This window comes from Dendrobates tinctorius, unplaced genomic scaffold (assembly GCF_039654945.1).
Source record: "Dendrobates tinctorius isolate UK_male_01 unplaced genomic scaffold, ASM3965494v1 ptg000050l, whole genome shotgun sequence".
NCBI lineage: Eukaryota > Metazoa > Chordata > Amphibia > Anura > Dendrobatidae > Dendrobates > Dendrobates tinctorius.
In genome coordinates, this window is record NW_027361718.1 from 3,722,043 (window position 1) to 3,737,146 (window position 15,104).

The following is a 15,104-nucleotide window of genomic DNA, read 5'->3' on the forward strand; positions in this document are numbered from 1 at the left end:
CCACAGGCAACACAACATGCTATTCTCAATGACTACTGGAGTCTAAGGCAGGGGTCTCAAACACGCGGCCTGCGGGCCACATGCGGCTCCAGAGACTATTGCGTCCAGGGAGTCATAGGCCAGCCGAGCCGATGCCAGCGCATGTTTTCAGCTGAATGTGTGCTGAGGATGCACATTCAACTGTGTTGTATCACAGCTCAGGAACCAGCTCTCTGCACCACAATACCTATACCAGCCACTGGCCAATCAGAGGCCAGCAGCTGACATTGCGGCAGCGCATGATGTTGCTGCCATGCACCGCCCCGGCTGGGGAGGAGGAAGATTACTATTTTTTTTTTAATGTGTTTGTAAAAATGGCATATTGGGGGACTTTATTACAAAAAGAGAACCAGGATGGGGACATTACTACAAAATGGAGACCAGGATATGGGACATTATTACAAGACTGGCGCCAGAATTACTATGTGGGCTAATGTTAAACATTACTCTATGGGGCTGATTGAGGGACAAAAAAGGAAAACACTTCTTGTAAATAAAAAAAATTCAAAATAAAATGATGTTTTATACAAAAATTGAAGAAAGATGTTATGGCCTATGGATCAACATCATGCTATGAAGGCCAGGAATGAAGCATATGCTGAAAAGAACACCCTGGCCACAGTCAAGCATGGCGGTGGCTCAGTTACTCCTATACTAAACATGATAGTGGCTTGGTGATAACCTACGGTGAAGCATGGTTAGGGCTTGGTGATGCCTATAGTGAAATATGGTGTTGGCTAGGTGATTACTACAGTGAATCATAGTAGGGGGTTGGTAATCCTCAGGCGATGCTTTGTTTCCTCTAAAAACCTGCAACATGAGGAGGGCAAGTATGAGGAAAGCTGAGGAGAAACATCATGCCTCTTGTGAAGTAATAAAATGCAATTGTGGCGCACATGATATGTGTGACAACAAGGAAGGAAGAACAAGTGTTCTTTCTAAAGTAATTTCATCATCTAACAAAATTCTCAATAGATTAAGGTCACACTTATACAAGTACTAGGACTGAAAAAGACAAACTGCTAACTAAACTAGAGCACACTAAAGAACAAGCAGTCAGAACGTCTCATAGAAAATTACTTTATTAGATATGCATTAAAATGGACAACAAGGTGCATGGAATGAAGGGGAGAAGGATTGCACATATCCATGGCATGCGAAGCCGGATGTACTACCCACCCAACATGTAACTGCAGATAACCTTATAAGGTAGACATAAAATGAAAATAACAAGCCGTTATTGCAATCATAATGCAGATACTAGTATTCTAAATGCCACCCAACTTGCTGCAACACATGACCCTATCGATATAAATTAACATGAGGGTGCAGAACCGTGGACATAATCATAGAGCAAGTGCTCATACCCTAAATAGCGGTCAAGAGGCATTTAACATGACATAATACCTTATAGCTGTGAGAGCGGAGGGAAGCCGGCCCACCCCGATGCGCGTTTCGGATCGCTAGGCTCCTTCCTCAGGTAGTATGTCATGTTAAAGTTATGTTTTAATTCCACCAATTGCTTTATATATATTTTTTTGGGGGGTGAGATTTGAATTGTGTCAATTTTGACAGAAATTGTCCTTTGCTTTATTGGTTATATAATCTTAAGAGCAGCATCTTGTAGATTCTGAGCCCTTGCAGGCAGGTTCCCCTCTCCTCCTGTACCAGTTGGTCTCTTGTATTGTTTAAGATTACTATGTATACCCCATTTTGCATGTAAAGCGTCATGGAAAAATGGCACTATAATAAATAATAATAATATAGGGGCAGAGAACCTGCTTCCAGGGATGTGTCACTCAGTAACTTGCTGTAGTTTCAATACAATTGGTGTTTTATCAGCAGGATATTATCATTGCAGGACTAGGTGTCACACGCAAGACTGTCAGGCTAATCGGTGTAACCCCACCCACCACAACTGATTGGCAGCTTGCTGACCATGAACAGTGTGCATAGGAAGCTTCCAATCAGAGGTGTGGGCAGGGTTATACATAGTTCAGCCTAATGACCACTGCTACCTCTACAGCAGGGAAAACATGAATTCCATCAAAACTGCATCAAGCAGCCCAGTAAATAACATCACTGGAATCAGGCTCTCTGCCCCTACATCATGCTGCTCTCAGATCCCATAGCAAAAACCTACCCGATTCCCTTAAATACCTCAATGGAGACCGTACAAAAAGCTTTCTTCTGAAAAGTAAAGGAGTTAGTTATTTAATTGGCCCTGACAGCCAGTAGTGTTCTAGGAGCACTTCATTACCTCGTATAAACAGGCTTGGTGAAAGGGCTGTGCGCAGTGTGGATCGTTACAAACTTGGTCTGGAATGGCAGAGTCTAGCCTATACGCATAGCATATCCCACAGTCCATAGTAAAATCCTAGAGGTAAATTAAGAAAAATAAAAGTCTGATTATATAGCACATTGATGAAATAAAAGGATCGTAAAAACTCGCTGCAGGACTTCATAGTTTGCAATACTAAAGTTCTTCTACTAAAATAAACCTTGAAACGCACATATAATGACTTGCCCACTGTGTCGCGCATTGCGAGGATACAATTGTACCATCCATATCAATATTCACAGAGAACACGTTTCCACATTTCATATACAAGAACGTGTCCTTCATACAACAGGTCTACAAATGGCCAAGTGGGACTCAAAGGACCTCATTTATAGTACAACCTGAAAAGGGACAACGCTTCCATGAAATAGAAGCCAGCACGTGGTGGGTTAAGGCCATTTCATTCTTGATGTGTGTATAGTTTTCACCCAAACTACCTATATTTAATGCATTTTCTCCTCCCAGCACTTTGTGATCCAGGATCTAAGTGCTTTAAAATGAAGAGCTCTGTGGAAATTGCAGGTTTCCCAACTCCTGAAATCTCTGCGTATTTATCAGAAGTGATTTTCAAGTTTGATAGATTAAATAAATATTAGGCATTTAGCGGTAATGGCTGATCAAAAGGACTTGTTTGTTCTGTACAAGTAATTATTAGTGTACTTTACCACTGTTCGTCCTGCTGCTTGTAACAAAGTACATTACATAAATACACCCTATTGTTTTCCTGGATATGGGGTAGACGCACGCTCCAGATACAGGAGGAACGCTGGGATGTATGAGCGTTGTGATGTAAAAATCTAAAATAAAAAGCAAAGTCACAAAAAGAGGAATAAAAAAATCTATTTTATTCTCTTTTTGTGGCTTTGCGCTTAATTTTAGTGTTAGCAGTCGCAAGTGTGAGGACCTTTGATGCGGGTTGCGAACTTCCATACTTTATCCAAAATATCGACCAATATCTCATTATGTACAGTATATGTTTTTGCAAGTTATTTTTCGGGGTGCAGCCAGGCGCATCATTGTAGGCTTTGTAAACTAAGGTGTCTGTTCTCATGGGGTGCGCTTATATAGTGCTGGGCAGCCTGCCTAATCTAACAGTATGGGTGTCACTAATAGGCTGTGAGCCAGACACTGTGCATTACCTGTATGTGACCAGCACCATGTACAAGCCACTTTTATGCAATTTTAATACTAAGCAATCACCCCCCCTCCATGAATTGGTAGGTTGTGAGTGGTGGTCTCATCAGTATTTTGCACCTGTGTTGCTGCCATCTTTACTATATTGGTTTCCTACATCCTGATGGTACATTAGTTCTGAGACCTGGGCAGGTAAATACTGCTGCCTTTTTATGCTTTAATAATTGATGTAAAAATCTTCCTATCTCAAACACTTCATTGGGGGACACAGGAAACCATAGAATGTCCTTCCAAAGCAGTCCCTTGGGTGGTAAAACTAATAACATTGCAGAAGAATGGCAATCCCTCAGATTACTAGCTGAACAACTGATGCTTGCAGTACCCTTCTGCCACGACTTGCATCCACCAATACAAAAGGTAAGAGCTCAGCAAAGATGAGGACTGAACAATAAGTAGTGGCCCCCGCAAAGTAGAAAAGATGTTATGGGGTGCACAGCACAGGAGGCTCCAGCAGTTTGGTGGAAGTGAGCTGTGCCTTGACCAAGAGCGGCCCGGCTTAGCCAGATCTTTCAAAATGGCAGATCAAATCCAGCAAACAACTTGACACCAGACCCCTGCATGGGCCTACTGGGATGACAAGGCATCTGAACAGAGTCATGGAAGACAGGTAGAGCTGCATATTTCTAACCATATCAGATTGTGTAAGAACCTCTCAGAGAGATGAGATGTAAAGTGCATAAGGAAGGAAAACTTTTGTTAAAGTGGAGGACAGAGAACACTTTAGAGAGAAAAAGGTACCAGACGCAAGACCGCCCTTTTCCGAAGAAGGAAATAGACAGGAAAGAGACATTATTCAAGGCCTCACCTCATAGAAGAAATGGCTGAGAGGAAAAAAACACCTTGCTGGAAAGCCAAAGCAGAGAAAGGTCTCTTCATCTCAAAAGGAGGGGATTGATGAGTGTCCTGGACCAGACTAAGGTCCCACAGATCCAGGGGGTCAATACGGTGGCTCTGAATTCGATTTGTCCATGTGGAAAGTCCTGACATGAGGCTTGTACGTTAGGTACCACTGGAAAAGAATAGCCAAAGCAGAGTCTTGGCCCCAGGAGCAAACCCTAGCTCAATTCCAGAATGTAAAAATTAAAAAGAAGAAAAGGAAAAGGTGGAGTCAACCCGAGGGTGAGAGAAAAGCCAGCATGTGTTTGATTGACCAGAATGAGAAGGGGCATGACCTGATAGCAGCCAGCTAGACTTTAACGAAGCCGAGAATTCAATTACAATACCAGCCCTGCTGGAGATCACCAAGCTGCAGTGGCTCGCATAGATTATCAGCCGGCAATGGATGATGCTTGAAAAGCGAAGCGACGTCCATAAAAGGAGGAGAGGGGCGCAAGGAAACAGACTGGACCTGTCACAAGACCGCTGAGGAAAAAAAGGTTGTGGGCTCGAGAGGAAGGCACAGCGCAACACAGGACCAAATTAAGGACATACTTAAGGGAATGTAATACAATAAATACACATTTAAATCTGAAACCTTTTTCTAAATACCTTTATATAGCAAAAATGTGTTCTTTATCTACTGAACTCTGCTAGGATTAAAAGATGGCACCTGTCATGTATCCCTGTGCAGCCGTCCTAGATTTCAGAAGACACCAGTAGCGTGGACTGTGTGACGCATGATACAGATCACAGAGCAGCTTCCATCCGGTCAGGCATTGTGCACACACATTCCTCTGTTCAGTTAACCTGACAGGACACTGAATGGAGGGGACTAAAGGAGAAAATAATCTTTCTTTAGCTGATCGAGAATGAATATATCTCAGTCAGCCTGACAATTGTAGTGCGTCTATCTTGGCTTCACACAGCCGAACCTACTGCATGTCTTCTGAAATCCAGGACAGCTACACAATGATAATTGCTAGGTGCCATCTTTGTATCCTGACCAAACTAAATAAAACATACAGTACCTTTTTCCTAAATAAGGGTATTTAGAAAAATGTTTAATATTTAAAATGTATATTATTAATGATTTTATTCTATTTTCCGGAGAATCCCTTTAACTGTCCTGAAAAGGCTTGGTCCTGTGGGCCAGGGCTTCCTTGATCCATCTTCTGCTCTCTGCAATGTGCCACGCTCAGGGGTTGGGCAGGCAGTAGTCAAAAGGCAAAGGACCATCTGCCTGGATATCTGATCAATGGCTGCATCAAGTTACCATGGTCCTGCTATCCTGATGATAGAGGATACAGGCTGACCACTACACCGTGTGCAGAATTATTAGGCAAGTTGTATTTGAGAGGATTCTTTTTATTATTGAACAACAACTATGTTCTCAATCAACCCAAAAGACGAATAGATATCAAAAGCTTAATATTTTTGGAAGTTGGAGTGGTTTTTTTTTTTTAGATTTGTCTGTCTTAGGAGGATATCTGTTTTTTCAGGTAACTATTACTGTGCATAATTATTAGGCAACTTAATAAAAACCAAATATATACCCATCTCACTTGTTTATTTTCACCAGGTAAACAATAGAGCAACACAAAATGTAGAAATAAACATTCCTGACTTTCAAAAACAAAACAAAGAAAAAATTAGTGTCTAATATAGCCACCATTCTTTACGAAGACACTCAAAAGCCTTCTAGAAATCCATAGATTGTCAGTTGCTTGATCTGTTTACGATGAACATTGCGTGCCGCAGCCACCACAGCCTCCCAGACACTGTTCCGAGAGGTATAATGTTTTCACTCCCTGCAGATCTCACATTTTATGAGGGACCACAGGTTCTCTATGGGGTTCAGATCAGGTGAACAAGGGGGCCATGTCATTATTTTGTCTTCTTTTAGACCTTTACTGGGCAGCCACGCTGTGGAGTATTTGGATGCATGTGATTGAGCATTGTCCTGCATGAAAATCATGTTTTTCTTGAACGATACTGACTTCTTCCTGTACCACTGCTTGAAGAAGGTGTCTTCCAGAAACTGGCACTAGATCTGGGAGTTGAGCTTCACTCCATCCTCAACCCAAAAAGGTCCCACAAGTTCATCTTTGATGATACCAGCCCATACCAGTACCCCACCTCCACCTTGCTGGCATCTGAGTCGGAGTGGAGCTCTCTGCCCTTTACTGATCCAGTCTTGGGCCCATCCATCTGGCCCATCAAGAGTCACTCTCATTTCATCAGTCCATAAAACCTTAGAAAAATCAGTCTTAAGATATTTCTTGGCCCAGTCTTGACGTTTTATCTTATGTTTCTTGTTGAAAGTTGGTCGTTTTCCAGCCTTCCTTACCTTGGCCATGTCTCTGAGTATGGCACACCTTGTGCTTTTTGATACTCCAGTAACGTTCCAGCTCTGAAATATGGCAAATGGCATCTTGGCAGTGTCACACTTGATTTTCCTCAATTCATGGGCAGTTATTTTGGGCCTTTTTTTTATCAACACACTTCTTGTGACCCTGTTGACTATTTGCCATGAAATGCTTGATTGTTTGGTGATCACGCTTCAAAAGTTTGGCAATTTCAAGACTGCTGCATCCCTCTGCAAGACATCTCACAATTTTTTACTTTTCAGAGTCCTTCAAATCTCTCTTCTGACCCATTTTGCCAAAGGAAAGGAAGTTGCCTAATAATTAAGCACACCTTATATAGGGTTTCGATATCATTAGATCACACCCCTCCTCATTACAGAGATGCAAATCACCTTATTTACATAACTGGCAGTTGGATTTCAAGCCTATACAGCTTGGAGTAGGACAACGTGTATGAAAAGGATGATGTGATCAAAATACTCATTTGCCTAATAATTCTGCACACAGTGTACAGGCTGGTCTCACCCTTGCATAGTGAGATGAAAGAGGTCCATCCTGCTGTTATCCAACAAAAAGGTTAGCCTCTGCTGCAAAAAAACAGATCTGTGTCTGCCTCCTATGTGACCCTAAGCTAAACTGAACAGCTGGGTGTTGGCAGGCCAGGAGTAGCCTGTTGGCCAGGAGTTTACCGCTTTGGGTTTTTTTTTTTTAGATGTGTGTACTCAGTGTCAGACCTCACACCATGGTTCCTTGTGTCCCTCAGTGAAGCGTCCAAAAAATACGGATGTATAATACACTGAATGTCCAAAAGTACTGAGGCACAACTCAATCATTGAAATCAGGCTTTTCATTCAGTCCCCTTTGCATAGGTGTATAAAATCGTGCCCCTAGCCATGTATTCTGCCTTTAAAACAAGCCGTTTTTTCACAAATGTTTGTAACAATAGGATGTCACCGATGTAACAAGTCAGTTCGCAACATATCTTCCCTCCTAAAATCAGCTCTGGTATCACTGAAGAGTGGACACGTTTAGGAACCAAAGCAACTCAGCCACAAAGTGACACATCGGGGTCGCCTAGTGCTGTTAATTGACTCAATAGCTACCAAATACCCAATCTCCTCCGGTATGACCATCACAAAAATTGTGCACCAGGAGCTTCTTGGCATGGGTTTCCATTGCAGATCAGCTGCATGCAAGCCTTACTGCACCAAGCATAATGCCAAGTGTCAGATGCAATGGTGTACAGCCACCACCACTAGAAATGTGGTCTCCATTTGGCAGTCGGATGGACAAGAACGTGTCTGGATTTGGAGAATGTTGTCATCTGCGTTGCTGTATTGTGCCAACCATAAACTTTGATGGAGAGATGCAACAATGTTGTTTTTTCAGAGACTGACTGAGGCCTCTTGGTTCCAGTGAAGGGAAATCTTAATACTTCAGTGTACTAAGACTTTATGGATAGCTGTATGCTTCTAACTTTATGGGTACAGAACAAGAACTTTTTTTTTTTTTACATGACTGTGCGCTAGCGCACCAAGTTTTAATATAATTGTGGTAGCAAAGTGGGAGGTGGAAACTGCAGGATCAGAGGCAAGGTTAGTCAAGGAATATCGTCACTCCCATCCCAACAACAGTATAGAAACTTTGATATGAGGCAGTTTGCAAAATTGGGCTGACCATAGGTTGTGATGGCAGGACCACACTTTGGGGAGGGAATAAGGGCTGGCGTTTTAGGGCCCAGTAGCAGTCAGGATGGTTACTGTATCAAACCTGGTCAGGGTCAGCGGCACTTATGTTTGGTCAGTTGCGTACAGGAATGGACTTATCTGAGCAGGCATAAAGTTAGACGCGGAGGAGAGTATGGTGTAGCAATAGCACTGTCCTTACTGTAGTGTGATTTTTCTATAAATGGTTTAATAACATCAAATAAATCACCAATGGACGAACAACTTACAGATTTCTCAAAATCAGATTTAGATGGGAAATCAGTTTCTAAGATATCTTTCAGGTTTTGCAGCAAACCATTCTCAGGATCCCTAAAATTGAGAACACGATGATTACATAATGTACGTTACAGACAGATTGAAAGTAAGAGATGAATTCACTGCGTAATGTGCACCGCCAGCTCGGTGTAACGGTGAAGGGAATAGTATGGCCACAACGGTATATGGACCCTTCAGAAAAGTTGTACTTTAAGGATTGGTGAATGATAAAGTGTGATGTGTACTTTTGCCCATATGACATTAGCCAGCGATGAGATGAGTAAACCTTCAGATTTCCCTGTCGGCTAGTAACTGGTCATCACTATAGTTCGAAAAGGCAAATGATCTCCATATTATTGCACTTATGTTTTAGTAAAGGCACAATACTAGTAAAGAACCGACAAGGTCAATCTTTGGGTTGGGAGAAACAACTTAGACCGCTGTTGTTGGTTGGGTCAACCACCGCACCTTTATTTTCAAGCTTTTGTAATAACGTGCGGTCAACAAACCACATAAGACCACAAAATCACCGTCTATACTGGTAACACGCCTGTAGAAGTCATTATGGAGGCTTGTTGGGTGGCCATATTCTGAGGAGTAGCACAAGTGATTTGTCTTCTTGGAAAACATAAATAAATTGTACAATACCACAGCGTTGGGTGTCATTTTGAAGGCATCAAGTATCACTATCTGAATATTAGATATATCACTGGGACCACACATGGCTCTATGGAAATGAACTTGCAGGACCAGGTGATACATTCAGAATATGGAAATCTAAACATGAAGGAAGTTACAGTCGGCATGGATGTGCATTTTATTGTGATATATTTCACATAGTGAGAAGTCATAAGGTTTGAAGAGCATGCTGGGTTTTTTTGTGTATGTCATATCAAAAAACATAATTATGGCTTTTCATAAAAGCCTTTTCTCGGAACACTTCCAAAAGTTTACTGAAAAATGGGAGTCAAAAAAAATCTGAAAATGTGTCGTAAAAGGATGAATTAATAAATTCTGTAGTCTACATGAGAGAGGTTACCAGCAGATACTACTTACCATAAGTGTACGTTGCTATTCAGTTTTTCTTTTAAGGGCTGCACCACTGAAAGTAAGAGATGTGTTTTAGGATGAAAATTTGATGTTTGGGGATATCTGGGACTTTAAACAAACCCCCCCCCAAAAAAACAGGCATGTAGTTGCTATAAAAGACAGCTACCTGCCTGTTGTACCCGGAGACGGTCATTAATCTCTCTTGCGGGAGACTCAGCTGATTCAGGTCAGAGCAGCAGGATTCTCTTCCTCTTCACAGGTCGGGACTAGTGGAGTCATGCTGATTGACTGCCCGTTTCCCCCAATTAGGCAGCGGAGAGTTGGCCATCAATCAGCATGACACTAATAGTCCCGCCCTGTCAACAGGAAGAGAAACCGCTGCTGTTAACGTGACATCAGTGGAAGTCTGTGACCACTCTATGCCAGTGGAGAATGGCGCCAGGCACAATAGGCCGGTAGGTAGGTAGCAACTACCTGCCTGTTAGAGCTTAGGTGTATTATGTTTTTTTTTTTTTAAAGTCCAGGATATACTCTTAAACTACACATTACTATTTTAATAACAAAAAAACATAAGAAAAAGGAGGACTTGTGTGTTTTAGGATATCTGAAAAACAAACCATGATCTGCTCCAAGGAAATAACATTCTGGTAGCATGGTTGGATGCCTTGGATTTAGGTCAATTGTAATGGACACGTTGTTACCTGCAAGAGTAAAATAACCTAAAAATATACTATATGCAACAGAATCATGCAATCATACAAATATCTGAGATAAGCATGGTCCTTGGTGCTCCGGGACGCACAAGAACATCATGGGGTACCTTTAGATGATGCACTTTGCTGTACATGTACATCAGGCCAAGTTCACACTATTGTATTTTTGATCCGAGTGCTGTCCATGAGAAAACAGACGGTACTCATGCCAATGATATTCAATGGGACAGTGCAGAGGAGACCCAAATCTCAGCATGAAAAAAATAAATAAAAAATTGCAGCATGGATTAGTTTCTTCCATGTATTAGAGAAGACTCGTCCATTCAAGTCTACGAGTGCCCAAAAAATAGATTCCATACAGAGCCAACATATAGTATCTGATTTTTGTGAACAGATTGAAATTCTTTAAAGGGGTTGTCCAAATCGATAAGTTTGCAGTCACTCTGTGTGACTTTTGAATCCCCCCAGTGCTCGCATTGTGCCCTGCTGGGACTCGCCAGTTTCTGGGCCAGGACCAGAGGATATATGTATGCGTTATACATACTCCTGGTCAGAGCCTGTCCAGTGTGCAAGGCCTAGCTGCATACACTTGTGTGAAGCGAGGCCGCGCCCCAACCAGTGACGTAGCCGCCCAGTGCTGACTAGAGGGCGCGACCTCATGCCACACAAGTGTATGGATCAAAGCTGCCGCCCACTGCCGGGAGTGTGTATAACTCATACATATCCTCCGATCCTGGCTTAGAAACTGACGAATCCCCGCGACACACAGTGCCGTGATCTGGGGGGGGGATTCATAAGTCTGCATCACACCGAGTGGCTGCAGACTTATCGATTTGGACTAGACAACCGCTTTAACATAGAAAACCGCATTTAGGTTTGTACATTTTTAATGACTGCTGCTGTATAATAACAGTTTGCCCACAGATGACAAATGAGAAAAAAAATGGATACGTTTTCTGGGTGAGAGTTTATTGTACGCTCCTACACTTCACACCGGCATAGAAACGGAGACCACATGAGCCCAGCCATCAACCCCTTAGATACAGCAGTGAACAGTAATCACAGCATCTAAGTGTCTGAAAGAGGGAGAAGCCGACAGAGGGAAGAAGCCGACAGAGGGAAGAAGCCGACAGAGGGAAGAAGCCGACAGAGGGAAGAAGCCGACAGAGGGAAGAAGCCGACAGAGGGAAGAAGCCGACAGAGGAAGGGGCTGACAGAGGGAGAAGCCGACAGAGGGAGAAGCCGACAGAGGGAAGAAGCCGACAGAGGGAAGAAGCCGACAGAGGGAAGAAGCCGACAGAGGGAAGAAGCCGACAGAGGGAAGAAGCCGACAGAGGGAAGAAGCCGACAGAGGGAAGAAGCCGACAGAGGGAAGAAGCCGACAGAGGGAAGAAGCCGACAGAGGAAGGGGCTGACAGAGGGAGAAGCCGACAGAGGAAGGGGCTGACAGAGGGAGAAGCCGACAGAGGGAGGAGCGCAGTTCTGGTAACAACCTACACAGTAAAGTCAATTTATTTTTGCAATATTATAAATGACCAAAAATAAAAAATGTCACTCCTGAGTAGGAGGCAGCTGTAATATCAGCGAACACCCCCCGACTGGCAATGTGACTATCCATAATAAAAGCAAACCCTACAAAACCACTGAGTAGTGCAGTATGTAAAAACATTCACACGAAAAAAAACCCTGAAAAATGAGTGTGTATTATTCTACATAATTCTGGATGAACGATTTCCTCACCAATTGCAATTCTTCTCATGGTAGCGCCACGTGTCGGCCTTTCTGGTTCAAGTACCCATGTCTTTGTGTCAATTTCATCTAATGTATCCCAAAATTCTTTTAGTGACTCTAAGGTCGACAAGACTTGGTGGTAGATGTCCTGGATGTTACTCTGCAACAAAGATTGCAGAATCATTATGATGACAGCGAGATGCTTTTCTATACATGAAAAATGTGTTATTATATAGAGCAGTAATTGTTATGTATATGCCCCCTTATGTCACTTAACAAGGGTACGGACCCACGGAAAGCATCAGGTATAATAAACTTGCTGCCATGTACGTCTCCATATTCATATGACCTGCCCCCTCTACCGATTGGCAGATTTCTATACAATCAGGGGTGTGGGCTGGGTTATACAGAGCTAAGCTAGATCTGCAACAGATAAAACAGTGATTTTGTCAGAATGCCAGCAAGCAGATCAGTGAGTGACACATGGCTGGAATCAGCATCTCTTCCCCTACATTATGCTGCTCTCAAATGGGGTAGCAAAAACCGGATGACAGACTCTCTTTAAAAGAATATTCAATGGATCATAAGCTGCTTATCAGATGTTTATATGTTGTTACTTTGAGACAATCTAGTTCTTTTTTGGAATTTGGGAGTGCGCAGTAGAACATCACTATATTCCTATAGTTGTGCTCTTTCTTGATTTATGCATTGTGACAGCGCATTCGCGGTTTAGCGGTTTCTCACCTGTACAGGTGAGCGTGCACAGAACTAATCATCAAGTGCTTAGGGGTATAGAAGTCTTTGGAGTATCAAAAGGCAGACTCGGCATGCTTACCTTACCATGTGGATGAAGTTTTAGAATCACATTCACATGGACTGTAGGTGCAATCTGATGTAAGCATCCGAATTTAACTCTATAAAAGGGACCTGTCACCAGGTTTATCCTGCATAAAGTAGGAACAGAGACCCTGATTCCAGCGGTGTCTCATTACTGGGCTTCTTGCTGTTGTTTTAATATATCGCTGTTTTATCAGCTGCAGCTCTGCTATGTAATCTTTTATATTCATTAGCTCTGGCTAGACATGCCCCACGACTGATTGGCATCTTTCTGCCTATGCATTAAGTAGGCAGAAAACTGTCATTCAGTAGTGCGGGAGAGGGTTAGAAAGCTCATCACTGAGAAGACAAAAGTGATTTTATCAAAACTACAGCACCAAGCCCAGTAAGTGACAAATCGCTGGAACTAGGGTCTCTGCCTCTTTTTTATGCTGCTCTTATGTTCAGAAGCAAAAACTTGATGTCATTTGAGTATAACTGGTTACGCCAACTACTTCATTGCCTCCACCAAGTCTTATCAATGAGCGTAAATACTAAAAGAAGTGTAAGGAAACTTCTGATCTGTTCTGGTGTCATAGAACTGCATTATTACAAGAAGCACTTGTAACAAAATCTGAGCAAGTACCTGTGTAAAACATGCAACAGTTATTACATTGAAGAGGCTTTTTTTTTTAACTTAATACCTGAAAGAATATGATAATGTCAGTCACTTAACTGCCATAAAAGCCCTCCTCATAAGTACCTGGATTTCCATTTTTTTAATAATTTTCACACATCCCTGGAATGTGATCTTACGTGCTTGAGGACACTTAAAATTAATAGTGTAATTTTCATATGTCTGCAAAAGTTGCTTTTCATTTCTTTACCGCTGACATAAATTTGCTTATAATCACTTTTATTCCCATTCTTACTGAATACATTAAAGCGACAAAAGGAAAAAATCCATTTGCAGCTTTCCGAAAACCCAGATTAAAAACGCAAGAGGAGGTATGGTACAGAGCTGCAAATAAAACGCTTTGGAGATGGTCACTGGCATTTCATATAGGGCACAAGGTCTGCGGCCTTATGATAATTACAAAAGGAATGAATGTAATCACAAAAAGTAATGGATTCCCCCCTTCATACTCATCATCTGCAGATCTTCATCTATATGATCTCGCTCTCTATATATAGTATTCAGACCCCTTTAAATTTTTCACTCTTTAATTCATTGCTGCCATTTGGTAAATTGATTAAATTCAAAAAAGTGCATTTTTTTTCTCATTAATGTACACTCTGCACCCCATCTTGACTGAAAAAAGCGGAAATTTAAAAGACCAAAAGTTTGGACACACCTCATTCAAAGAGTTTTCTTTACTTTCATGACTATGAAAATTGTAGATTCACTCTGAAGGCATCAAAACTATGAATTAACACACATGGAATTACATAATTAACAAAAAAGTGTGAAACAACTGAAAATATGTCTTATATTCTAGGTTCTTCAAAGTAGCCACCTTTTGCTTTGATTTCTGCTTTGCACACTCTTGGCATTCTCTTGATGAGCTTCATAGTCATGAAAATAAAGAAAACTCTTCGAATGAGGTGTGTCCAAACTTTTGGTCTGTACTGTAATATATATATATATATATATATATATATATATTTATTATAACAAAGTCACTGCTAAAGCACTGGTAAAGTACCAGAGGAGAGATATGTGTCACTACACTTAATGGTGTCAGTGATGTGAAACCCAGAGTATTTTCCTCCAACATACTAAGTGTTGTGAGGATTAAGTAGGTTGCATAAATGGGCTGGTTTTTATTTGGACATCCATACAGTGGGTGGGAGGATGTCCACCTTATCTCCACCTGCAGAGCCACCACCACTGTAAGCTGACAGGACCTGTCTTTGACTGGTCTCCCTGAGGTCAGTGATTGTTTTGTGATGTTGGTCTACTAGGAATTGCTCCCACCTAGCCAGAATCCTA

The 15,104-nt window shown here is 42.0% G+C and overlaps 1 protein-coding gene across 1 annotated transcript in view; it reads right to left on the reverse strand.

Moving 5' to 3' along the window:
* Window positions 1–15,104, reverse strand: part of FANCL (FA complementation group L) — a 68,336-nt gene that overhangs the window by 2,531 nt on the left and 50,701 nt on the right. The window contains exons 5-9 of the mRNA XM_073576664.1: window positions 12,305–12,455; window positions 10,469–10,552; window positions 9,858–9,903; window positions 8,774–8,855; window positions 2,300–2,416 (exon numbers count right to left, since the gene is read on the reverse strand). Of these exons, the coding sequence (XP_073432765.1) occupies window positions 2,300–2,416; window positions 8,774–8,855; window positions 9,858–9,903; window positions 10,469–10,552; window positions 12,305–12,455 (480 nt within the window). The remainder of the gene's footprint in view (window positions 1–2,299; window positions 2,417–8,773; window positions 8,856–9,857; window positions 9,904–10,468; window positions 10,553–12,304; window positions 12,456–15,104) is intronic.